Raw genomic sequence first — 27,451 nt, forward strand, 5'->3', positions numbered from 1 at the left:
GTATCAGTATTCTCTAAAATAGAGTCAAACCTCCTGTAAATTGTTACAAAATTTTTATGTGAATAAAATACCCTGTATAAGAGCTCTTAGTAGACAGCTACTTCAGCCTGAAAAGGAGTAGAAATACTGTTGAAGAATCCTATCATAGGCTTATTCCTTTGATGTTTCAAAGGCAAATCTCTTTACAGTGGTCACCATCTCCCTGTCCAGCCTTGAATCCTGATTTGGAAAAACCAGTTACTTTCAAGTCAATTTTGTTTCAAATGGATTGGTACTTTTTTTAGTCTTTGAGGTTTTATAAATGATTAAGGACTTGGTCTGTCAAACCCCTAAAAGATGTGTCTCTGTGGATACCTGCTGCAGGTACTGTGCAGTTGGTGTTCATCTGTGCCTTCTGTGGCATTTGAATCCCATATCTTTTAGTTTGTCTCATTGTTTTACCTTTTGTTTATGTCCTATTCTGCAAATTAGTTTTTGAGTTGTAGGTAGTAATTTTTGCTGAATGTGTGTCCAAACTTGAGTATGATCAATTTATTAGTGCTGGAGAACTGTACATAGATGTCCTGTGAAGTACTGATTTAACCTGTGATAATAGGTGTTGCCTTTTTTCCCCTTAAGTGTTTATACCACAAGTAACTATTTCAGGGATACTGTGGCACTGCCAAAATTGACATGAACTAATGAGCAGTTTATGGCAGCTCACTATGCCATTCACCTTTTGAAAACTGTTTGATGTCTTGGGAAAAATCGTGTTGTAATTCTCCTGAATAATCAGTGTGGGAATTACTTCTTCATCTTTTCAAGTATAGCATTGGAATTTATAGCAAGAAGCAATTTAATCTTCTTAAAATAGTGTCTTACAACATGCTGTGTATTATTTTTGAAATAACATACTTTTCACACCTATGGAATATTTGGCATCAAGAAAATGAGGACTTGAGACTTCTTTGCTACTTAAGTAAGTGTCCAAGGATTGAAACGGCACAGAGTTTGAACTACTAACTTTCATGAGTATTAAATTAATTTGTTTAAAATATTTAAATATATGAATTTATATGCTACTTCTGGAGGCAGGATACTGAAATAGACTCTAGTTCAGTTGACATTTCTCTACATTTCCCACCTTATGTTTTTTTTTCTCAGTGCCTCTTTGGCCCTTAATACCTGAACTATTTTAGGACTAGGTCTGTCAAGAGCATCTTACCATTTTTTTTTCTGTGTGGCCATGGCTGTTTGATACCAACAGATGTTCATTAGAAGCCAGGATGAAACTATTCCAGTCATTTTCTGGTGTAATGTGATACAAAGCTTGCACACAGTCCTCCTGTGCTGAAAGACTGCTGCAATTAGTTTACCCCATCAGTCTCTGAACCAGCAAACCACAAGTACTTAATGAAAGTGGATAGAAGCCAGACATGGACATGAACTGAAAAATAACCACAAATGCATTAGTTCTTGTGCCTTGGTTACCAAGGGAAAAGGGATTTTTGAGGCATCTTAGCCAACTTCTGTGTTGGGAAATGCACCCAACTTCTCTCTCAAACTAAAAGCGTTTCTTAATATCTTTCCTGCTCTGAAGTGTAACACAGTAGCTGTCTGCAAAGTCAGTGTTTAACCCTCCTGGAAAATGTTTCCCTATCACTTTCAGAATTGCTAAAAACAAACTGGAGAAGAATCCTACTAAAAGCTTTTAGTAAATGAGCAAACACATTGGGTGGTTGGAAATGCTTTATTTAACTTCTCTAGGCCTTTCGTTTAACATGGAAGTGTTTGTATTTTAACTACTTACACAACTGTGAGAGGAGATAAAAAGTGCTCTGGAAAATAGGAAAGCTGTCATTACACTTTGTGTTTGAGATTGGAACATAGGTTCAGTTCCCAAGGTAATCCAGCTGTAGCACTTTGTGCATTTTGCCATAACATTAAGTGAATGTTTTGGGAAACAGCTTTTTGTGACTAGCATTTCAAAGTGCAGTTGTAAGGAGAGATCATCCATGTTAATCCCCCTGAAATACTAGTTTTAGAGGTTATTTTTTTTTTCAGGAAAAGGTCTCCTGATTCTTCTTGGTATCTCTATGCAGTCACTGTCTTTCATCTCAGATCAGCAGTTCTGTGATTACAGTTGCACACACCACTGTGGTGGCAAGGCCAGACAGACTAAGTAGTTTTTGTGTGCTGTTAATTGCAGATGCCTGCCTCATTTTACCCTCATGAGCAGTGATTTTTACCAGTTAGTGTCTCTCATGTCCATGCTCCTTGTGGTAGCTTGGTGGTGAGACTGGGAGATGCCTAGGAAATGTTGAGTGGTGTGAAGTTGAGAAGGCAAATTAATCATGTATCCTTCCATTTGAAACATGAAATTATTGTTAGTGTCTCTGTCAGCTTTGTCTAAGGGATGTCTTTGAATAACCATTCTAGTTTTCCTTCCTGCAACAAGGAGCAATTTAATTCTGGAAAAAGCAGAACTAAATTATGTAAATTAAATAGGAGAATCCTAATTGCCCTGTTGCATGTTGTAGGGGAGGGAACGGTTGGTTAAAGTTAATTGTAGGAACTGTGACATGTGAGGGTAAAAGTAGCAGATTTTAATCATGGCTTTTTATTGCAACTGCTTTTGGAAATAACTACAACAACTGTTAGGTAAAACAAATGGTGTTAAAAGGTGCTTCTTGTTTCAGTGCCCTTGCTGCCAGTTCCTGCCCAGCCAAGACCTGCTGTAGGACCCCAGAGATTTCCTGTGAGTAGCAGCTGTTTCTTCTTCTCTGATATGGATAAGCATACATTTGCAAGGAAATATTAATATAGCAAATAAAAGCTGTTCTAGTGAAATATAATTTTAAGGATTTGTAAATATTGACAATACACTCTGCAGTTGAAAATGTTTGTTAAAAGCTTAAGGTCAATGGATTTTTGAGAGTAGAATTAATTCTGTTTAACTGTAAAATTGTTGAACCAGTCTCTCCAGTGGGAAAGGCATGAATGCATCTTGTCTTAAGGAATATGGGCTTCATTTTATTACTCAACTCTTTCTGTATAAATAGAATCCTTATTTTATTTGATATAATAAAAGGCTATTTGAAATAATCCCTAAGCTTAAAAAGCAGTAATATGTATTTATTGTAAAATGCAGCATTTTTATCATTACTAAAGGTATTTCAACACACTCATGTTTTTTATATAAAAAACAGAACTGGCATTGCCTGACCTTGCTTTCTTTTATGTTTCTAATTTTGAAAACAAACAAGGCACTTAGCTGCTTCACTAGGCTAATTTCACTTCATAATTTTTTTAAACTCTATGAATGGAAAGAGTATATGCTTCTAGAACTTTACTCATAATTTCAGTTTTGTTGTACTAAATTTCTAGTTGAAATAGTTAGCAGGGTATCAGAATAAACAAAAGACCTAGGTTGCAATATTACCTAAAGTATTTTCAAGTAAAAACCTATATATTATACTTCCCAAATATATAATACACAGAAAAAATATGTTCATATGTGCAGTGCTGAAGGAGGAAAATAGATGTCTGAACATCTGTATAGTATCTCTGGCATAGAAATCAGATATGCTGGAAAGAAGCAGATTTCAGAAACCTGCTGTGACTTTTGATTGCCCAGTGTAGACCTGGTTGTTTTTAGTGCAGAATATTTTTCATACAGGACTTACGGCTGAGGAAATGTGATATCTGTATTTTGCAGAGAAACAGTCTTGATATTGTTGCATTTCTTCCGTGAAGTCTTAAAAAATTAAGTTGTAAACCCACAGTTTCATTAAGTAAATTCATGTTATATCTTCAAGAAGATATTTTGAGGGTTTTTTTTTAATTAAAAATATTGTGGTTTTCAGAGGAAATAGTTTTCTTCAACAGTCTTTAGTATTATGGGGAGACCTTATTTGCATTTTGAAAGTAGTTTTGTTATTTTTTATGAAAACAAGTGTCTTGCATTTGTTTTTCTTTGATACTAAGTTGATTTGCTAGTAAATACAATTTGGGATCGAAAAGAAATTGAGGATAAGGAGTATCTGTAAAGGCATTGTAATTGGCATCTTTGAAGCGTGTTTACATCAGCATAGAAAAATTGGAAATAAATTTTTTTTAAAAATTGAGTGTGAAATTAGATTTTAGTTCTGTTCACTTTTGGGGCTGCAAGTTGAGAAGTATTGCAAACCTAACTAATCTATATGCAGCAATTTTTAAAAGGGAATAAAGTAAACCGAACATTTTTCAGTCGGACTCTTGTTCCTTTAGCCTGCAGGAAAAACTTGACTGCTTGCTGTCTTTTTATTTATACAAGCAGTGCACCAGAAAAGAGTCAGTATAATTAAATTTTCATAAGGAGGAGGAGGAGGGCTGACTTAACTACGAAGGTCTGGCACTGTCGTTTGGTTGCCCTGACTGGTTTTTTCCTACTTCAGCAGTAACGTGCTGCATGACCCTGAGAAAGTTGCTTCATCTTTCCATGGCTCGCTGAGTTATAAAGTGGACTTCCCCTATGAAGTACTTTATAAATTTTGCATGGGTTATCAGCCATATTAGGATTAGGAATTAAGTGTCACTGTGTACATATCTCATGTTTGTTTTATTAAATGTAGTATGTTAGCTCTTGAGCTGAAGACAAATTTACTTTCTGGCTAACGTTTTATCTTGCAGAACTACCTTTTTTGCTGTTACATGTCAGATGCCTTTGTGCTATTATAATTCACTTGTTTATGTATAAATGTTGACTTAAAGCAATGCAGCAGTGGTTAGACAATTTTGACAAGCCATTTGGAATAGATCAAAGACTTACTCCAGACTATGTACAGTTCATTCAGCCTTTTCTTCATTGTATAAAGAATCTCTGGATATGTAATAACTTGAATTTGCTCTTGTTTTTAGGATTGCATAATCAAAGGATAATAGTTAACTGATTTTTCTGATTGCTTTGCTGCTAAAAGATAGTGGGGTTAGAATTAAATATTTGCAGTCTGCTTTCCTCTTGAACTTTGAACTGGATGGTTTCTTTTGATTGAATGTGACAAAGGTGGAAACACGAAGAGTAATTAAATTCTTGCAAGAAGAGACAAGAAGTGGGCAATGCCATACAAAAGGAAAAATTTGTTTCTGAATTTCTATCTTATCTAGGAGAGAAACCTCTCTGTGCAGAGAGCCTGTGTGCTCCAAATATGGGAAGAACTTCAATCAGAGCTAATCAGTTGCCAGTTATAAATCTATTGGAAACCAGGTGTTGTTAATTTAGGGCTGATGAAATGACTTTGTAACCATGTAATGGTTAATTCTTACAACCTTGTGCAGAAGGATGTAATTGAAGAGTTGAACAAAGTTGTAATGAGCATGTTAACATATGGTGTGAGACCTAAATTATAGGAAATAACATAGTGCTATGTCAGGCTAGTGTTGATCGGGACTGAACCTGCTTAGAGTGGGGGCTGATTAAATTCCCTTAATCTTGAATCTCAATTCTAGTATTTCAAGGTAGAGCTCATTGTTCAGTTACTTCTATCTTAAAACTTAACTCCTGGAATGTTTAGGGAGGGAGTACTGGAAAAGATGCAAGGGAATGAATCTGTGTTGTGTACACACAGTTACTTTACTTCCAGTGATCTTGAATCAAGCAATCAAGTTCTTTTACCTGTTAATCTGTAAGCATTTGAGGTGACTTGGTGTGAATGGTGTTTGAGAGCCATATGCAGCTGATAAGAACTGAATAAATGGTGAGGTGTGTCATAGCTGAGAAACATGGTGCACTTGTGGGATCTGGAACTTAAGGATGTGAATTCTGTTTGTCTGAATTGTACAGTACTCGTGGCTGTAGTTCCTAGTAATCCAGTTTACAAGCATGGCTTGAATTAACCTGGACCTGTGCAAGTGCCAAATACATCTTTTCTTTAAACAGTTTAAGGAATAGATTAAATAACCTCTTTGGCAGAGTACTTCTGAAGGTCTGACTTTATCATCTGCCTTTGCTTTAAAGTGGTTAAGAGGCCTTTTCCAGAGTTCCTGTCCCGATGTCACAATTGGTGACAACAGTCTACTTTGCAGAATGATCCATTTACAGGAAGGTCACAGACGACTTTATTCACAGACTGCTCATATGGCTCTTCTGAACTTTTCATGTGTTTTCTGACCAATTTACTAATTCTTGTGGATGCCCCAGTGCAGGGAAAGGAGCTGGAGGGTATTATATTACACAAGAGGGACTACTGTGATTTCTGTCCTTCATCCAGTGTTTGTTATTTGGGCTAATTTCTCTTTCAATTCCTATGTTGTGTGAAGAAAGATGGGATAAAACAAGGGAAGAGGAGATTAAATAGAAAATGGAAGAGGTATTTCAAAACACTTTCTCTTATATAAGGGCTGCTGCTAACTGACTATTACAGAGGCCAGAGCATTAGTGAGCGTGAAGCTGGAAGTTAAGGGGTGAAGAAATCTGGACCATCAGCTTACCTGAGTCCACCAGCACATTCCATGTCTGAAGTATTTCAGTGATATTTTCTTCAGCCTGAAGAAAAATGTATAGAAGCTTTTGGCTTCAAACATCATTCATTTAACTTATGAACACCAGAATAATAGTACTACATGAGACACGTGTGCAGTATTTTTTGGACATACAAAAGTGAAAGAAGTGTTCTCATGCCCACTTTGGCATGGAATGTGGCAGAGGGAGGGTGTCAGTGTTCTTCAGCCAGAAATCATGAGGTATCTCTAGCATCCAGATTTGTGGCTGGAGTGTGGGGCATTTGGAGAGAAGAGGAAGCTGGGGGGAACCTGCCTCCCACTGCTAAAGGCAGAAGAGAGGGATTCCTCAGGTCTGAAGCCATTCCCCCTCTGTCTGTGACCTGGATCCTCCTCTGCAGCTGCTGCAGAGAGAGCAGAGCCTGTTAATGGAGCTGTGTGCCTTTGGCCAGGAAAGCTTTCAGGACCTTGGGATAAATTCTCATTCAGCTGTTGTCCTTAGGCTGTCACCCTGGGTGTGGTGTGAGCCAGGCAGGTGCCCAGCCCACAGACATGTGTGGTCAACTTGAGTTTCAGAGCTGAAGTTGGGAACAGTCTGAAGTGGCACCAGTGTTTACCTGACTAATTTGTGCCAGGAAGGCTTTGCTGTTTTTTAATGCACAAAGCTTTTCTCTTTTGATAGAGCACCTTAGTACCCTGGGTGGGTGTCTTTCAGATAACTGTAGGATTCATGTCTGAAGAAGCTGAATTGTAAAACATAAATAATGATTTATTTAGTATTTTTAAGACTTTATCCTCAGGCCCTTGTGAATAGCCTATGTTATATGTCTTCTTTATTCCCAGGGGGATTTGACATTATTTGTTTTTGGAACTTAGAACTTATTTTTAAAATAATCTTTATCTCAAAGAATACATTTTTTTTCCTTAAACAGCAAAAACCTTAGTAAACTTTCTTCATGTTCTCATTCAACATGCTTCCACTTGATCTCCAGCACATCAGGTGGTGTCTCAAATGTATGCTGTGAAGGGCAGTTGATTAGCTTGGATTAATTTTTTCCATAATTTCTGGAATCAGTAGTTTGATTTCTGAGTTTTCAAGTGTTGTTTGTGTTCCAGACACTGTTTTTAAATACTTCTTTATGATTTAATCTGTGAGAGGTTTTTAAACAAGTGACTTCTCAAAACAGAAGTTGCTGTTCTTCATGGTCAGTTTGAAACATTTATTTTAAAAAAGCAATATATTAGTGCTATACAAATTAATTATAAAAGGTACATTAGAATATAGCTTACTTATTTTTTCCCGGGTGATCCTTGGACTAACATGGATCACCCATCATCATTTTAGCAAACATGGGTTGGCTTAATGGTGTTACAGTGGGCCTGGGTCTGTGGCTGCACCACCTCTTACAGGATCTAGAGGCAGAAATTTGCAGTGCTTTTGGAAACAAAACTCCTTGCAAAAGTGTTTGCTGTGTGTTGTGGGAAATGTAAATAGGGAGGAAATTTCTCCCCATTGTTTCAAATTTAATCATGAGTTGCTACATGTAAGGGTTTTTTAGCAATTGGTACTCATAATCCACATAGTAAGGACAAATTATAAAGAGTCCTGCATCTGACCACAGCCAGTCATTTTAAACTGATGTTTAGTAACCTGTACATGTTTGCAACAGTACGTATGACAAACGTAGGAAACAAACTGTTAATGGAAATAAAAAGCCACTTGTGAAAATGATTCTCTTACTTCTTCACAATTATTTTGCTTTAGCTATGGCTTCACTATAATGAGTAACAGTAAATGAAATTTTCCCTCTATGGCTGTGTAGTAGTGGCAGATCACAGGTAGTGTAGAAAGCATTTTGTTTCCATTTAACAGAATACATGGTATCAGGTGGTGTTGATTGACGTTTCTTGGATACTGCTTTACACAGCATTTCATGCAAATCATGTTTGAATGAGACTGCTGCATCAAATTACATTTTTTCAGATTATAGCCCTTGCAGATGTGAGACAGAGCTTGTTCAGCAGCTAGCAAAAGGCTTTGGTTTTTTAACAGGTACTGTTTTCACAACTTGACTGCAAAGGTCTGTAATTACAGCACTTAAGATAGTGAAGGAATGATGGGCACTTTCTCTTATCAGATCTATAAGTAGTAGCAAGCAAATGCAGCATGAGATCGCTCCAGCTGTCAAGTATTGTCAGGCTGCCATAGAGGGAATGCAGTTTAAAATGCAGGTGACATAATACCCAACATCCTCCATTTGCTAGTGGGCTTCTGATTAATCACGATTACCATACATTATCATACCATCAAATTTAATCATATCAATGAATTCCCATCTGCAGGAGGAGCAGCAGCAGCTAAACATTATGGTAACAGCTATTAAATAAGAGAGAAATAGCTGGTTTCTAAATGCAGTAACCCTTTAACTTGTCATGTTGGCTCCTGTGTGCACATGCTCTGTAGACAGTAAAATGGAGTAGAAAACTTGTGCTTTTATATTTTACTGTCATTTATCTTTCTGTAAGGTGATTGCTGTTTAGCACAGCTAAGGAGAACCAGTATTGTAGATTTTTTTTTTTCTCTGTGTTAATGATGGTAGATTTTCTTCAATCTCAGCTTTAGTACCTGCTAAACACAGAATCACAGAATGGCTGAGTTTGACAGGGACCTCTGGAGGTCACCTGGTCCATCCCTCTGCTCAAGCAGGGCCACCTGAATCCAGTTGCCCAGGAACACGTGTGGATGGCCCTTGAATATCTCCAAGGATGGTGCAAGTGCTCAGGCAGCCTTACAGTAAAAAAAATTTGTTTATATAGCTATGTAGGTTGTACTTTGATTTTTGTGTATTTCTGTGAATGAAATGTGAAGCTTTAAAAAAAACTTCTGTAAGCAAAGCACAAACTTTAATCAATACAAAGAAGGGAAAAGTATTATGCTTTATATATGTGCTTTTTTGCTGTTCATTAAGCACTGTTAAAGAGTTACTTTGCAGAAATCAAGACTTGTAAAGAAATCCAATTAAAATATGCAGTCTGCTGAGTACAATACTGTATGAGTAATCTAGAGCTTAAACACTGAATAGAGAATGTATCTATTATAATATTAGAGAGTATTAGGTGATAGTGTAGTTAAGCTATTTCACTGAGATGAGAAAATGTCTTTTAAAAGATAACTCAGTACATTTGTGTCATCACAATATGAAAAAGAGTAAATCTGTAAACTGGTATTTGTTCATCTTCTGTGCCTTCAGTTCTTGCTAATTCCTTAGGCTGTTAAAGGGAAAATGCTTCATTTTATTATAAAGCAGTAAGTTACTACTGTTACAATAAAATAAGGCAATTCAGAGAGATGTTATGGGTTGACTGTAGGATACCCAAAAATGATTAAAATGTTCAGGCCTTTTTATGCAATGCATGAATAGTACTTGGAGGCATATTGGGAACTCTGAGTATGTAAAGTTCTCACATCAATGTGTTTGTAAGGTCAGAGATGTGCAGAACATCTCAAAATGAGATCTCCTAACAGAACTAAAGACCATCAATCCCGTAATTTGATTATTAAGTAATCAGATCCTTTTCAAAGTCCAGGTTAGCAGCAATTCTCATTTTTCTTTTCTATAAAGCTGGCTGCTTCTTGACTTTTTTGTAGCAACCTGACCATTTCTTGTTAAAGAGAGAAGCATCATCCCCAGGTCACATTGAGGTGCTCAGATTTTAAATAAATTGTAAATGCAACTTCAAGCTTGGAATATAGAAATCTTGAGTTGGATATTCATGATCCAGTTTAGTTGTAGCCTCAAGTTGTTTCTAATTGTTAGTGACTTGCAGGCCACCAAGATACACGTAAACACCGTGATAATATTTCCATGGAGTAGTTTCTGTAAAGTCCAAGGGAAAGATCTTATCTCATTAGTTCCTACAAGAGGAGGGGTTCCTAATTTTTTACACATCCATAAAACTGTTAGCTTTCAGCACAAAAACTATGCAGAAGGATTTTACTGTCTTTTACTAAATGATTATGAAATCCTCATCTTTCAAGGGAGAGTTCATTGTTCGAAATGACATTAATGTCTCTTACACTCTTTCCCCAATTTCTTTGTGTTGTACTTAACCTTAAAAGCTAGAAGGCACCAAACAAAAATGATCATGCGCTCTTCCAACACCCCACTCCTGCAGAGGATTGGAAACTTAAGTGAAATTGAATCTTCCAGATGAATTAATTTAAGAATTCAGTGTTAAAGAACTTCCTTAGGTTTGTGGTTTGAGAGATTTGGGTTTACTCTTCCCTTCGGTCTGTGCAAGTTGCAACAGCTTGTCTGTCACACTATTTCTCATTATGGCCTGTCTCTGCTGGAGGCACTCACTCTTCCTTCATCCATACCAAATAGATGGATGGGAGTGTGGTTTTTTTGCACATCAGCACTTTAAATTAGGAATTTAAATCTAAAGTTGGGATCTTGTTACCAGTACATTTTCTATGTCTGTATTTCATTAAGGACTCTCTGAAGCAGAAGTTCTCCTGTGGAGAAGTGGTTGCTTATGGGCCCCTCTGCTTTGTTGCTTCTTTTAGAAACACACTGAAGTTGGGAATGTTTTTGTCTCCATGTGCAACATGAATCTGTTCCTGCTGGATGTATTGCAGGGATGCCCTGAAACTTGCTGAAAAGGGACACTTTTAGTATACAATAATTCTAAATTTTAGCTTTAGTCTCCTGAACTGTTAGGGATTGTCAGTCTGCTGGGAATACCCATCCCTGTCTGCGTTGCCTGTTACTTATTTTAGCTATTTGATCACGAGTTGGTTTAAATAACGGGATTCCATGCCTTTCTCTCCTTGCTTGTACTGGTTTACCATGTTGGCCGAATTCTACTTTGAAACCCTAAACAGGGAAGTAGGGCATTGGTGATTTCTCCTACAGATTATGTGGACTTCTGCCTAAGCCTCCCAACACTCTTTCTTATCTCTTGGAGTTGTGTAGTGTCAGAGAGGAGCTTGTCCCAGTTGTGTAGTACATTTTAATATTAAAAATTACTTTCAGCTCAGTTGAGAATATCAACCCATTCTCTCTGACTCAGTCTGCCTGCAGTGCCAGGATCTGTGCAGTCCACAGACTTGAGCAAATGCTTGGCTATCTCCATACGTTTTCCCCTCAGAAAATATATTCAAGTAACTTTGAAAAGACTCATATATAGGTAAGATAAAACTGTTGTCTGGACTTTTTGGGCACTCTGAACTTCTTTGTCCATGACTGGTATGAATTCAAGGTGTGTCTTTAATATTAGGTGATCTTATCCAAAATCTTTTGAGAAAACCATGGTGCTTGCTAGGCTTTAGTTCACCTTGATGGACTTACATAATTGTCATAGACATAAGAAGAACAATACTGAATCATTGAAACTATATTCAAAAAGTATCAAAATTAATTTTATAATAAAAAATTTCCATGAGTCATTCCTTTCTGTATGCTGTGCAAACTAAAAGAAAGTACTGTGAAACTTGAAGACCCATATTTCTTGGAAGATACGGATACATATTTCTACTTGGAAATTTTTGAAACATATCCAAGATATATGAGCAGGGTTTCCTACACAAGAGGATGAAAAGTCAGTTTCTTGCACAGAAGGTAGGCAGTTTAGGAAAGCTTTTCGAAAAGTCTGGGAGCTGCTGAAATAAGAGGATTAACATCTTGTGACAGATGGCTATAGTTTTAATTGTCATAGCTTATAGTGGTCATTATTCTTTGCATTTAAACCATATAAGAAGAATTAACTGAGTGGCCCTGCTTAACTGTCAGTGGGGTTCTCCTAGCTCTTTGCATTTTAAGTGAGATTAATAAATGAAAACATGTTGTACAGGCAGGGTGTATTTTATTGAAAGATTCATGACGTTTCAATGACATTGTTAAGGTATTTAATTAGTCTCATGAAGAAAGTGGAGTGACCCTTTTAGAGAAGCTGATAAATCATATAATAGCTGTTAGATCCTCTTTATTCCTTGCTTTATAAGATTAACTTTGTGCTAAGCAATTTATGCTAAGTTTTCCCTTTTATTGGTAACCAAAGTTATCTGTGCTTCATGAATAGATTATTGGAGATAACATCATGTAATTAACAAGAGATGCAGAAAAGTAAAAGTACAATTTGTGTAAGAATTGTATGAGAGAAAATGTTAATTTCTTAACTAGGAAGGATATTTAAAGGGATAAAAGGAAGGCAAAATAGTGCAGTTCTTTGAAAGGATTAAAGTAACCTTATCTCGTGTTCTTTCAGAAGGTGGGATTGCATGAGTGTGTGAAAGTCATGTTCAATGAGCTATTCACAACTCTAATGAATTGTAGACACAAGCTGGCATTGCCTTTTTTTTCTTCCAAAAGTGATTGATGAGGTGTAGGTTATGCCTTAGCTATACTGAATAATTGAAAGTAGTAAAAGGGGAAATTATACAACCTGCAGTTATTCAGAACTGTATAAAAATGTCAGTCTGAAGTGCAGTAAATTATGGTGTGTGTGGGAGGAAGAGTAGGTATGTTTTTTGGTAAGAGTAAACATCAGAAAATCAAAGATTTAGGACAAAATACCTGTCAGTAGCACTTCACTTGTGGTGTTATCTTCTCCTTTGAACTATTTCTGAAATGTCTGTGTTAGTATTCTCTTAAGAAATCTACACAGAATCCTATTTCCAATGTAATTTCCTTCTAGACCTCAGGTCTTGTATTCTTATGTACCACCTTTTTTTCTTCTTGAATTTTCAAAATAAAATTGCACAAGGATAAATTAAATTATGGAGTTCAGAGCTTTCCTTAAAAACAGGAAAAGATACAGACATCTGCTGGGTCATTCCTATGGACATTTGGTAGCTGTCATGGTAACCATTTCTGTATGAGTGTGAACCAGCCTTGTGGGATCTCACTGGGAAGGCACATAAATTTTTGTCCTTTCCCTCAGTGTTAGAGTTGGCCCCAGTGTTGCACTCAGATGTAGAACCTTGGAGCCGTGGCTGATCACATGAATTTTCCATTTTCTTTTGTTAGGTTGGAACCTGTTAGCTTAAAAATAAGTGTTCTGAACACTGAGTAAGGAAGTTTCCTGAAAGATTTAATAATGGTGAAGTAATAGTTAAAATGTTAAAATAGTTAAAATGTTTTTTGCAGGGACTCTTAGCTGATGTGTGTACTGAATAGTTGGGTGTAATCTGAAACTGTCCGGATAGCAAAACCATGAAAAATGGGAGTAACTACTGTGCATATAAAGATTTATTATGCATCTATGTTACAGTATGCTTATTTTATCAGAAATAGACCATTATGAAACCTGGCTTTTGCACCTGCTCTTCATTAATTTTTGAAGTTAAATAGCTCTGAGTTGTCTTTTCCACCAAATACCAGGGGGCACTTGGGGGTTATTAGCAACAAATACTTGCTGAATGTAGAGTTTAACATTAATGGTAAAATAATCCACTACTAAAATTGTAGTTTAACTACTGTTAAACACAAAAAAAACCAAACAAACAAAAAAAAAAAAACCCACAAAAAAAAAAAAAAACCACCAAAAAAACAAGCCCACCCTCAAAAGCTTTAAGCAATGGAGAACTGTTATATTAATTTGTACTGGTTTTAGGACAGTTAGAATTTGACATAAGTAAAAGCTGAAGTGGTAATATTGTTGTGTTTCTATGGAATTGGAAAAAAGTAGTTCATTTCAGAATAATAGACAAAGACCTCATAATTAGAAAAATACCCACCATAGCTTATGTGTTTTCTTTTAAAAAAGAGTTAATGTGTGTCTGGAAGTAGTTGAACGTTAGAGTTTTAGTTTCACATGTAGTGTGTGATGTGAATCAGTTGCACAACTGAATTCCTGTTGGAATTATCCTGGGAGCTTTTTCAGAAGAAAAATCTCAGCAATGTAAGATATGAAAATACAAGCTTCCCCCTCCCTGTTTATACTGTTATTTAGGGCAGAAGTTTTTATCTTTAGGGATATAGAAGCAAAGCTGGTTTAGGAAAGAAGTGGAGGTCAGTCTGTCATGATTGTAAGAAAGGAAAAAATCAACCTAATTTTTTTTTTTAGAAGCAAACATTAGTAATTCGTTTTTCAGCAAATAACAAATGTCTTTGCAATTAATTTTGCATGATTGGCCTTTGGTTATCAGCCAAGAAATGTGATCAGTCATAATTTAGTAGTTTTTCAAAATGTCAGACACAAAGATAAAATTTGCTCAGCAATCAAATAAGTAGATATTTGTTAGTGAATCCAGAATCTTAAAAAGTGGAAAAAAATCCCACAGTTCTTCACTACTAGGGACAGAAAAAAGAGAGGCCAATAGGAAGAATTCCAAACTTCAGATATTTCCTTCTTGTTCTTTCTTGGACTGTTTTAAGAGTTATTTTGAGCCAAACTTGTGTTGTAGCATGTACTTAAATGACATACACTGCTAACTAGAGAAAAAAATTCTTAATGTATCTTAGTGAGCATTTGTTGGGATTTTTTGACACCAGATTTTGGATAACAGCTGGATACCTGTTATTTTGTGTTAACTCAGTGCAGATATTTAGAGGACATTAAATGTTTTGCTTCTTAAGATGGATGGACACCTTTGGTACTGAAGATCACAGGGAACTTGAAATCAGCATTACTCTTATTTTTAACAGTAAAATGTCTTACTGGTTATTGGTTCATGGTTTTTTGGGTTTGGTTTTTTTTTTCAAATAAACTATAATTTTTTAAGTGTGAGCTTTCTTAGACTTAAAATTACCTTGTATTACTCAGTTCTAAACCTTACCTAAAGCTTATGTCATAAAGGTTTGTTTCTTTATGATGGCAAATATAGCTGTTCTCAGTGTGTGTAATACTAACAGACTTTGGTGGCCTAAACTAAGATGTTGTGCTGGTTGCTGGTCTCATTTTGAATCCTTTTGGTTGAAATTTTCCAAATACACTTTCATTCCAAAGGCGAAAAGGTGGAAAAATATTTTGTGCCCAAGTGAGTTATTTAGAAATGTTTTATTATTGCTCAGTTTCCAAGGAAGAAAATTGAGTTTGGCTGCACTGAGGATGTTTCATTACATAAGGGCTGTGTGAAATTCAACAGGACTTTCCATGCATTTGCAATTCAGGGCTGCCTTGGGAGGAGACAAATCTGGGCATAATAATGAAGGGTACAGGTTGGCAGGTTGGTACAAAGAATTGTTCATTTAAAATAAATATACTGGATTTTTTTCAACCTGTGCCTGCTGCTTCCCTGGCAGGCAAAAGAGGGGAGATGGCCTGGTGTAAGTGTACAGGCAAGAAAATTAGGGGCTGAGTTGGGCAAGTAGGAGCTCTTGACCAGCTGCCACAACACAAGACCACCAGCTTGGAGTCTGGAAGCTGGGAAGCTGGGGCCATGCTGGGATTAGGAACCAGTGGCCAGAGTGAAAGACATGATGGGGATGAGAGAATGTATCTGAAGGAGTGAGCAGGACCAGGAGAACAAAAAGGCAAATTGGGCAATTTGGCCAGGAATTAATACTGAAGGAGATGCTTGAGACCAGGTTACAAATGTGGTTGAGAAGCAGAGATGCTGCTTAGTTTGTAACCTAAGCCTGTTGCCTTTCAGCCTAGCACTAAAACTGAAGTCTGGGAGTGAGAGGAGAGACTGATAAGGATCTGTTACCTAAACCAGGGCAGAATACATCGAGTTTGGAAGAAGCAGGTAGAGGAGACCATGATCTGCCCTGCCATTTGGTGCTTGGAACCAAGCCCAGACAGATCATTGCTGCTGCCAGTTCTTCAGCTCGGGTGGCAGATATGTGACACTTAAGATTTATTAGCCCAGGTTTCAGTAAGTTTCCACGTAATTTGTTTTTTGCTGGCTATTTTACAAATGACTAAGATATGTGTAGGCGTATGTCTAGGGAAAACTATGAGGAACTTGAGAACTTGTGAGTCAAGCGCTCTGAAAATGGGGAAAAAAGGTTGTCAAGACGATGCTCTATCCCGAGATGCAAGATGAGCACGTGGACTATGTGCTGTAAATCAGATGCAGGGTTAAAACCATCTTGTGTGCAAGTGCTCTGTTGAACTGGGTTCTCCCATGCTCCTGTTGCAATGGCCTTATGCATTATCCACTGGTAAAGTAATAACTAAATAGCTAAAAATGAGTTGGTCAGCTGGGTGCCTCCCTCAAGGACGTGCAGCATGTGGAAGGGCTGTGTATTCCCTGGGATTGCTGTAAGAGCAATACTTTGAGAAATAGGCTTTTGTCACCAGAGCTTCTGAGATGAGGGAATGCATCTAACCTTTTTTGGAAAGTAGCTCTGGCAACTCCTATGTGCAGTGCTGCTGGAGGTGTACTTTGGGAGTGAAGGGTCAGAGTCCTCAAGGTTTGTGTTCAGTTGATCTTTTGGCAGGCAGCCAGTGCTGTCCTGCTCAACACGAGGGAAGGGCAAAGCAGTTCAACATCCTTCTTCAGCTGAACCTGAAAAGGGTTTTATGGAACAAATAAATGTCACTTTTTTTCCATCCCAAACAGCTCCATCTTGCTCCAGCTGCTGTTGTTTGCAGACAGACTGTGAAATTCAAAGGCAGTAGTCAGTTCCAAGGTGGCAGGAATATTGTGTGTTGTGACTGTTCATTTGCAGAAGTGTAGAGCTCCTCCTACAAACAGTGTGTATGTTATGAGGACTGTCATGCTTGAGTGTAATATAATGTCTTTTCACTAAATGAAATACCCACAGGAGACTGGCTGACTGGAAGCACTGGCAAGGGGATATAGACCCTTTAATCTCTAGGAATGATAATGTATTTACAGTTGATGGCTGTATAAGGACATAAAATAAGTAGTCATAAGTAGTCTTGGTCCCAAATAAGAGGTCTTGATATCTCACATATCCCCATTCAGGTGTTTCAGGAAGATTTAATAATGATCTAATAATTTAATAATGGATCTGATCCTTGATGCTTCTCATCTACTTATTTGGGCCTTGCCAATCCCAGTTGTATTGTGCTGCTAGAAGTCTGTAAAGCAGCTCTGTCTTGTGCTGCTTTGATTTTGAGTATGCTCCAGGGCCATTCTTGCTGTGTGAGAAATTCTTATCCTAAAATTCCAGTCTTTGTACAGTACAAATATGATAGGGTGAGACTGTGCATACCCTTGGTGAGGGCAACACAAGTGATAAAAGATAAGCTACTGCAGCTTAGTTGTTTGGTCCTTTCCTGATGACAATGCTTCAGTCTAGCAGGGAACTTTTGGTCTGGAATCTGTTTTGAAAAGCTTGTGTTCAGCAATGCAAGTTTTAAGCTTCAAGGTGAGCATCACATGTAGACAGAACTGATCCCAACCACTGATTTCAGAATCTTTATAGAAAGCAAGGTTGTTCACAGATTATTTTCATTACTTACTTGATTTACTCACACAATAAGGAAATGGTTGAAAATATAATTTATGTGAAGCAAAGCTTACTCTGTATTATCAGAGGTTGCCAATGTATTTTGTCAACTTTTGATATAAAAAAAATTCTAGTGTGAATTATTCAATTAAATGTGTCTTCTGCAGAGTTCTGGTTTTGTATTAACATACTGCTTCCTGCAATATGCAAAGGCATTAAAAAAAGAAAAATATCCAGTGCCTTACTGGAAGAAAGAAAATGTTGTGCTCTTTCTTAAAATGGTTCAGATGCTAAACTGTGAATAACCAGAAATGTTACTCTCCTCTTAATTCTTTTAGAAAGATGACTTCTTTAATTTTCTGGATGTCATAAATTGTCCTTCCTCCCCCTTTTTTTTTTTAAGTAAAGCTGCTCCTTTCTGTAGCTTACATTGTGCTAAATTGACAATGAAGAATGGTATGGTTTATGAAGATAAATGTCAGGAATGTCTTCTAAAGTAGACATACAGATTTTTTTGGATTAATGGGAAAGAAGGTCAATAATTGCATGGATTTCAATAAGCTTGAGAAGAAATGGCATTCCTGTGGTGCTAGTGATTATTAAAACATTGTGAATTCATTTCAAGATACTGTACTTGGGTTTAATATATCTTCCATTGTGAAGGAATGACTCAGTAAAGGCTGTTGGTTTGTACAGGTGATAGGAGATAATTCATATAGTAATTGTATTTTTGAGAGAAAAAAGTTATAGCAGACAATACATAAATTTCTATATGGTAGCCTTAATTTTAATTCTGCCTCATTAAATAGGGCCCTCCAGACTTCCAGCAGCATACACCTGGACCAGTTCCTACCAACTTCTCCCAAGCCCCGAGGCTGCCAATCCAGGACCAGTGGAGAGGGCCACCCCCACCACCTCCACCACTCCCTCCTCCACCTCCTCAGGACAGAGATCCTTTCTTCTTAGCAGGTGAGCATTTTCAATCCCATTAACAATTAACAGCCACCTATCGTAAAGTGACTGCACTGTGACTGTGTATCCCACAATATGAGGTGTTCAGAAGAACCTGAAGGCTGGAAGATCCCATCTGATGTAGTCAGGCTGGTACATACCAGAAATTCTGGTTGTCTAGTATATTTTTGCTTCTTTTGATGTGGATTTTTACTTTTTAAAAATGTCTTCACCTGTAACTGCCTTGAATCTGGATATTTATATAGACACAAAATTAATGCCTAAGTGATTGTTGCAATGAAGTTGCTGCACTTTGTTATAATTTGGATAACAAGTACTCTCCATACACTTGAGTTTCTTCTTGTAACTCTTTAAACTGCCTGGATTGTGTGTGTAGTGTAAGAAATTTCTTAAGGTTAGATAAAATGATACAGCCTAGCAAAGAAAACAGAAGGTAAGTGCGTGTTTATACCACATATATGTAATGTGTGTATATATATAATTTTGTAAATATTTTACACATGTACAGTATGTAAAAATGTGCTAAATACTGGTCAGCAAATGGTGTCAATGCTTTGAGTTCTTAAACTATAATCACTGGAATCCTTCATTGATTTTATTAAAGTAGAATTTCCAAAAGGTATTGCTCATTCCAGCAGAGTACCAGTTATGCTGGACTTTCAAGGATCAATTCCTTTTATACACAAGTGACAGGAACAAGAGTAACAATACCTTGAGGGTAGCTCTTATAATTAAAACATCCCACAGAGTTTTGCATTCTGCAAATTTCAGGTTACTTTCCAAAACAGACTATAGCTCTATGTTTCTGAAATATGTTTATTTCAGAATAAGGACGGTTCAGAATATTTATTATTTATTTCAGAATAAGGACGGTTGTAATTGAATCAATTCTCTCATTCCCGCAGATCCGAGGTTCCCAGGTCATCCCTTGTTTGAGCAGCGCAGCCCCCCACCGCCACCGCCTCCCCCGCTGCTTAACAGCGCCCATCCCGTTCCCACGCAGAGCCCGATGCCGTTCAGCCCGCCCGGGCCCGCCTTTAACCAGCAGGGACAGCAGCCGGTGTACCCCCGGGAGCGGCCGGTGCGGCCCAGCATGCAGCCGCAGGGCCCGGTGGGGATCCTGCACTTCAACCAGCCGGGCTCTGCCGCCCCGCGGCCCTTCATCCCCCCGCGGCAGCAGTTCCTGCAGGCGCCCGGACAGCCCTTCCTGTCCCCGCACACGCAGCCCAGCATGCAGGTACAGGGCTGGGGGAGTAACGCAGCCGAAGCATTGCGGGTCCGAGGGGATGGCCCCGCAGCGCCATCACGGCTGTGCCGGGAGAGCGCTGGACCTTCCCCGCTGCCGTGCCCCGGCCTCGCTCGGGGCAGCGCGGGGCGGCAGCGCCCTCTGCCGGCAGCGGGCTCCGCCCGGGCGCGGCAGCAGCGGGGCAGGGAGCGGGGCAGCGCTCTGGGGATGTGCAATAGAAAACCGGGTAGAGGACAGGAACCCTTGAATTCATCTTTTTTTGTTTTTTTTTTAATTCAGCTGTTGCCTTACACAGGTTTAAGAGTAGAATGACCATACACTGCTTTGGTTGGTCTGTTCTTTCCTCTGTATGATTTTAGTGTAACCTGGTTCATAGCTGCTTAAAGTTCTACAGACTTGAGAGGCTGGAGCTGCTTTTCTGGAGTTTATTACCTTGAAACTAAAATACTTTTTTTTCATGTGAAGGGTCCCATGCATCCTCCATTACAGCCTCAGCCACAACCTCAACCTCATCAGCAGCATCACCAGCAGCAACAGCAGCACCATCACCAGCAGCAGCAGCAGCATCACCATCTCCAAGGGCCTCCACAGCCCCTGATGCCCATGAACCAGCCACAGTTCAGGCCTCACATGCAAGCCACACAGCAGCAGCCAAATAACAACAGGATGCAGTGTCAGCCACGACAGGGTCCAATGAAGCCAAGGCATGTAAGTACCACATACATCCGTGTCCTGCATGAGTAGCAGGCATGTAAGCACAGGTTTCAAAACTCACCAGTGTGGGTTTTCAGTTCTATTTATTCCCTTCCTGCTCTTTCCCCTCCTTTTACCATTTCTTGCTCATTTTCTGCCTTGATAATTTTATAATCCACATTAGAAAATACCATGTATATCTTTCTTTTCTTCTCTGGTCTTCAGTGTTCTTTTTGATTTGGGTCCAATAGGAGATGTTTCAGTTGCTCAAGAACTAGCATTGAAGGGGTTGTGAAAGATAGGTTTGCTTTATAAGGCTTTACAACTGCTGGTGGTCTGTGGTTGTGCGAGAGCCCAGTTCTGTGCCACTCTTTTGATTTGAAGGCCTCTCTGTACCACTGCTGATCAGTTTTCTGGTTCAGATAATGCCTCTCCTGTCTTGAGAGTTTTCTCCAATGCAGCCTATTCTGCTGCTTTGTAGGTTGGGTAGGACAACAGCCTGGAGCAGTGCTCAAGACAATATAACTATAGTTTAGCATAATTGCTTTGATTAGGAAAGGAAATAACACAGTGAATCCAGTTTTTGAGAATAGTGTTAAACAAGTAAGATTAAATTTTGCTTTTAATTAGAAAAAAAGGTTATTAAAATGTTCTCATTTCTGTTTGGTTTTTTTTTTCTGACATTAAAAATATTGTGCCTCTTCATAAAGCTTGTTTTCCCAAACTGAACTAAATCAGGAAAATGTGAAACCAAAATCACTTCAGCCTGGTTTGTGGTGGAAGTCAGCAATTCTTTTCCTTTCTTCTTTTCAGAGTACCCCATCACAGAATATTGTCAAGCGTTCCAATCAGCAGCTGCAGTCGGCTGCCCCCAGGAACAGCAACTTGCGCGAGCTGCCGATAGCCCCATCCCACGCCATGGACATGAGCAACAGCCGGCGCAGCTCCACCCCAGCTGCTCAGGTCAAACCCATCACCAGCACCATGTCTGCCACCAAGTCTGGCACTGCTGGTGGCAACTCCCAGGGAAGGCCTGAGATGAAAGCTAAAGCAATCACTCCAGTGGGCCAGGCAAAGCCAGAAGGAAAATCTGAACCAGAGGTAAGGGATTTTTTTTTTTTTTTGGTCAAACAAAAGACCAAAAACCAAACAACAAGAAACAAAACTCCCACCTTTAAAAAACTTTTCTCGTCTGATTGATTAACTGAAAGCACACTTAATGTATTATCCATCAAATATTTTTTGGTGCCACTAGAGGCCTCCCTTCTGAATTGCACTTTTCTCTTTTATTGCAACAGCAGAAATAGTCTCCATTGACATAAAAAGGTTTGGAAGGTTGGCAAGGCTGTGATGAATTTGTTTTGCAGGAGGAGTTGTCATTTCTACTAGGAAAAGGCAGAATTTGAGTAAAGGTGATCAGTCATACAAGTCTCTAAAATACTTACTTTGCCCATTTTTATCTTTGGAAATTATAATTTCAGGTGATCATATTCTTCTAAGTGTGAAAGCCTCTTCTCTGTTGTTTTGTATGATGCTGTGTGGCTTAAAGGAAAAAAGAAGGCTATTTGGAGAGCTGTCTTCCTCATGCTGTTTTCCTTTAGGCTGTTCAGTCTCTACTAGGCCTTGAGCATTCATGCAGGAGATCATAGCTATGTTGTCCTTGGAGCTTCTTGCTCTTGCTCTTGCAAAAGAAAATCTCTTTTTTTATGAAACCTTTTCATGTAAGGGAAAAGAGGAGATGCTTTTAAGTTTTCCATTTTGGTGAAAGTCGTGCTGTTTGCTCTGCTGGTATTCTGCACAATTGAAAAAATCAAACGCCAGTGTTTTCAGCTCCACTGGATCGTGTCGTGTGAAGAGATGACCATTTCCCTGCACAGATCTCCTGGAAGCTAGAGAAGACTCTCCATGAGCTCTGTTACTTTGAGAAAGTGGGTGGGATTGGACTGATGGTGCTCTTTATGTCCTGAGCATGATGGCTAAATGCACCCTGTGTGCTTTGTCAGGCTATTCTGTGAAGAACTGTAAATCTTCATGGTTATAGTTAACTATGAATCTTGTCTCAAGGACCAGGTTTTCTTCAACAACCATTGAAAGCTTTAATTGTGATAATGCTGTCTTCCTTTTAAGCTGCTCATGATTAGCTTTTCATCTTGTTCTTGAATTAGGGATGGTCATAACTAATTTCCATAAATGAGGCACAAAAGAAACCTAAAGCCATCAGTGTTTGACCTCTTGTGCACTTGCATTTCAATGGAAATGAAAAAAATTCCTTTTTTTAGCTTTTGATTTTCACCTTTTTTGGAAAAAATATTTAAGTAATCTCTTTCCCCTCGATTCAGTCTCTTGGAATAATCTCAGTCACAGAAAATGCATAATCCAGTGCCTCATAGAGAAGCCTTTCCTTTCAGGCCATTAGTAAGGTAAGTCTTGAAAAATCAGCCACAGGCCTCCCTAGCTAAATCTTGAAGTAATTCTGTAGTCATATGAAAATTAAGGCATTGGTTCCAAAGTATCTCTGGCACTATTTAGAAAAAGTTGAAAATTTTAAAAAATTATTTTAATTAAATAGAAAACTAAACAAACAACCCCAAAGCAGTCATCTTGTTGTCTCCATTTTACATTTTAAACATACTCTAGTCTGTGGTTATCAGACCAACTAATCTTACCAGTGTGAGTTCTTGGTGTATAACAAATAAAACTTTCTTTTTATTTCTCTCAGTCAAAACTGTCATTGAAAAAATTATGATACCTATTTTATGCAAGTTTTTGCAAAGCAGGATAAAATACCAGAGTTGTCTTGGAACAAATGAAGTCTCCTAGTAAAGCCCTTGTGGTTATATTTGGCAGGCATTAGGAGAACCTTGTCCTTGCAAAGCACACCTGGAACAGAGCCTGGTGCTGCAAGCAGTGTAGTAGCTGTTGTCCCATTTCTGCTGTGCCACTGCAGTGCTCTTGTTCACTGCTGCTGCTTATTGTCACTCTTACAGATGTGAATGCTGCACTAAAAATGCTCATTTGCAAGCATTTAATTGTTTTCTTCACTGTTTTTTGTAATGTAGGTTATTACATATCTCTCCTTAGGCAGATTATAATGTTTTACAGTCTTTTTTGTATGTTTTTCTTGTTATTAGCTGACTTCATCCTGTTCTTTTGCTTTCGATGACGATGAGAAAGAGTTAAGTTCTGTCACCTTTTCTAGCTGTGTGGTACATAACTGAATTGGGCAGGTTATTTTCCAAGTGTCTTCAACTGGAAAATTAAGACTTTTCTTTGCATCTTTCTTCCTAAAGAGTCAGTGGCTGTATTTATGAGTGGCCTATCATTCAGGGAGCACCAAAAAAATAGCAATATTGGCTATTAGAGGTTTTGCTCACCCTAAATATAGATATTTGAAAGGTTTGCAATGTGAGTGAATAGAAGATTAAAAACTGTATGTTAATGGAATGCTTGTGTTCCTGTTCCTGTGAGGCTGCAAAATACTGACCTTAAATGCCTGTTCAGAATAGCTTTTACTCTCCAGGATTTAAATTGTATATCCTTAGCATTTTGTCATTGTAATAGGAAAGTCTGGTTGATCTGGGCCTAATTCTGCTCCTGTTGAAGTCAGTTTAGGATTACAGGAATTAAGGCAGAATTAAGCATTTTTGAGTTTAAAGAAGAGGGAGAATGGAGAAAGGTGATGTGTCTTTAGGAGAAATGGATATTGGAGCTCAGAACAGGAGGGAAATCAGTAGAGCACCGCATAGTCATTGTTGTATTGATGTTAGTACTTACACTGGGGATAATGTCCTTGATGTACTGAAAGAAAACCTTTGTATTCTGTTCTTCCAAATCCAGTAAATTGTGAATTTTGTTGGATTTTACATTGCTGTCTTTTCTAACAAGGCTTGCAATATGGAAAAGAGTTGCTGCACTAAATTACTAGATCAAATGTATCTGAATATTTTCATCTTTTTAGTTATGAACTACCTGAAAAATGGTAGCATTTTCTCCTGTTTAAATAACTTGTCTTCCAAATTTTTGTAATGGTGCCTCCTGTCTTGTGCTTAGAAGAGTCTCATCACAGTTTTTGTTTCCAGTTGGAAATTAGCAAGAGGGCAGTGTGCTCTTTGGAGTAACTTGTAACCTTGTTCTTCACTGTCTCCCTGTTTGTCCAAGATGTACATCACATCTGCTTTGTAGGGTGTCTCACACCTTCCTCGGGCTCAGGAGCTGATGTTACCAGCAATGTGAAATGTACAGTGTGTATACATAGGTAGCCTTTAATTCAGATATTTTGTAGTTTTGAACACAGGCAGCCAAATGATGCAATTTGGATCTGGCTGTGCCTTTTGCAAACAATTGACATGAATTTTTAGACAAATTATTCTGGCTTCTTATGTTTTTATGTTATAGCTTAAAAAAATAAAGACAAGCCTGCTGAATAGATTTGTGTTTATGCCACAGATCAAACCATTTTGACTGCTCTGTTCTTGCACCCATTTTGCTGAGACACATAAATGATCCTGGTTGCATGATTCCTTTTTTGTTCCTTGGGAGCCAACCAGAACATTGTCTGGTTCTTATGACTCAGCATTTAGTTCTATTAATTGGCAATTAATCCTGCAGACTTCTGGAAAGGTGTGGGTTTATTTCTTTTTAATTCACTACATGAAAAGCAAGATACTGGCAGTAGACTTAAATTTCAGTAGAAAGTTTAATAATTTGATTTAGAGTGTGTCCTTGGTGTCTTTTCCTAAGTCAAGAGTACCATTCTAGGTTCCCCAGAAGAAGGATGTGAAACTGCTGCTTCTCTTGCTGGTGCTCTTCACGTAGATTCAGGAAAGCAGCCTGTAATGTTTTCTTTTGGTGCTTTCCATCAAAACTGCCTTGGATCTTGAGGGAGAAGAAAAACCTGCAGCTAAGGCTCAGTCTGCCTTCAAACCTCAGTGAAATGCATTGTGTTATAGCTGTTCAAAGATGGATGAAAATTTCCCTTAAAAAAAGAAAACAAACTCAAAACCTGGCAGAAACAAGCCACCCCTACAAAACCAAGTGCATGTCTGACCTTTTGTACTTTGCAGCCTCCTGTAAAAGGAGGAGCCATATACATGTGCAGTGTACCTTTTCTTCATGTTGGGGAGTTTTCTACCCAAAGCACGTGAAGCTTAATAGTTTATCCAGGGAAAAGCCTGCTCCACGTTTTTCTGCTTTTTCACCTACAGATAATGTTGCTTCCAGACATGGGATGTGAAAATTACAGTGGTTTGAACTTCAAAGGATCTGTACTTTCTCCCACTTGATTCTGTAGGCAAAATGCTTGCTTTCCTTGCCTTTTTCTTTTTTTCCTTGGCAGTGCTGTTGTTTGTTGGAGAAATCTATACTGGGCTTATTAAACTAATGGGATGGAAGTCATTAGCAATAGGCATAGTGTCCTGTGTTCATCTTGACCCTGTCTTGCCAGTTCCTGTGCTGAATGTCCTTATTACATACTGTTGGTCACTGATATGTACTATACATCACATACATACCCTCACTCTCTAGGATGGTGTATATAAGGTGCTCTAAGTGCTGAGGAGAAGGGGATTTAACTGCCCCTGTTTTCATCCTGATAAGGAGTTTGCTGTCCTTCTCAATCTGTTGGGCCATTGTACAACTAAGTTGAGTTAAAGCTGACTTCTAATGGAGATACTTTGTTAATCATCACAGGGTCTTTATATTATCTTCCTCTAGCTGTGGGGGCATTTTGTTTAGAATTTAACAGTAGTAGTACCTTGCTTTTTAAGGATTTAGGTCTACCTCTATTCTGTTAACAGACTGATCTGCAGTTGTCATATAACCTCGGGGCTCTTGATGATTTTAACTTTTAAGAAGGGATTGACTTCCAAGGATCATTACTAATTTCCTGAGTTTAGTTCAGAAAGGAAAGTTTCAGATTATATTTGAGATCAAGTTGCCTGAATATTCTACTAAGCATTCTTTGAACTGCATAGAAAAACAGAGTTCACGTCTAGTTTATATCAGTCATCTTTGTGTTTAATTCTGGGATAGTTGGAATCAGTGTATCTGTCCAAGGGCTGTTGCAGGGATGTATTAGTCAGAGTCCCTTGGGATGTTCATTCCTTGTCTGCTGGCAGGACTCATTTGTGTGCTGCAAAGCACACATCTCTGTGCTGCTGTGTGCAACCTTTGAGTTGGTGTTCTGAGCCTGCCACATTGCGATCTCTGTCTCCCAAGGTCTTCAGAACTTATTAGGTGATAAAATGAGCAGGCAAATCCCTCTTAATAAAGGGCACTGGTAGAAGTGGTGGTCTCCTTAAGACTCATGCTGCAATGTTCCAACTGAGCATAAGGGAAAAAAAAAATTACAGGACTGCCTCCACAAGTAAACTTGGTATTGGCTCATGGCATCCATCAGCTTTGTTTAGATACATTGTAGAATATTATGTTCTAAACCAAAGCAGGTGAATAAACGAATTCATTAAGTTAAGTGAAACAAGTTTTCCCTCTGAACAATTGTAGTAATTGGGATACTTAGTTTCTCTGAAAATGACTGAACATTTTATTAATTGCATCAGGATCTGCATAACAGCACATCCTCCTCCTAGCTGGAGCTTACACGTTTCTCATCCTTTGCAAACTATTTTTAAGGGTCTTAATCTTTCCCTGTATTTCATAAGGATAAAATTCTATTTTTTTGCTACAATCCAGCATCTCCAGTAGTCAATACAAGATG

The 27,451-nt window shown here is 38.3% G+C and overlaps 1 protein-coding gene across 5 annotated transcripts in view; it reads left to right on the forward strand.

Annotated features, from left to right (window-relative positions):
- The window catches only part of RBM33 (RNA binding motif protein 33), a 102,418-nt gene that overhangs the window by 39,036 nt on the left and 35,931 nt on the right, over window positions 1–27,451 (forward strand). For all 5 annotated transcript variants that reach the window (XM_053967297.1, XM_053967304.1, XM_053967319.1 and 2 more), the window contains exons 10-14: window positions 2,679–2,737; window positions 18,635–18,794; window positions 19,703–20,034; window positions 20,509–20,751; window positions 21,550–21,837. In XM_053967297.1, coding sequence (XP_053823272.1) covers window positions 2,679–2,737; window positions 18,635–18,794; window positions 19,703–20,034; window positions 20,509–20,751; window positions 21,550–21,837 — 1,082 coding nt within the window. The remainder of the gene's footprint in view (window positions 1–2,678; window positions 2,738–18,634; window positions 18,795–19,702; window positions 20,035–20,508; window positions 20,752–21,549; window positions 21,838–27,451) is intronic.

This window comes from Vidua chalybeata, chromosome 1, assembly GCF_026979565.1.
Source record: "Vidua chalybeata isolate OUT-0048 chromosome 1, bVidCha1 merged haplotype, whole genome shotgun sequence".
Classification (NCBI taxonomy): Eukaryota; Metazoa; Chordata; class Aves; order Passeriformes; family Viduidae; genus Vidua; species Vidua chalybeata.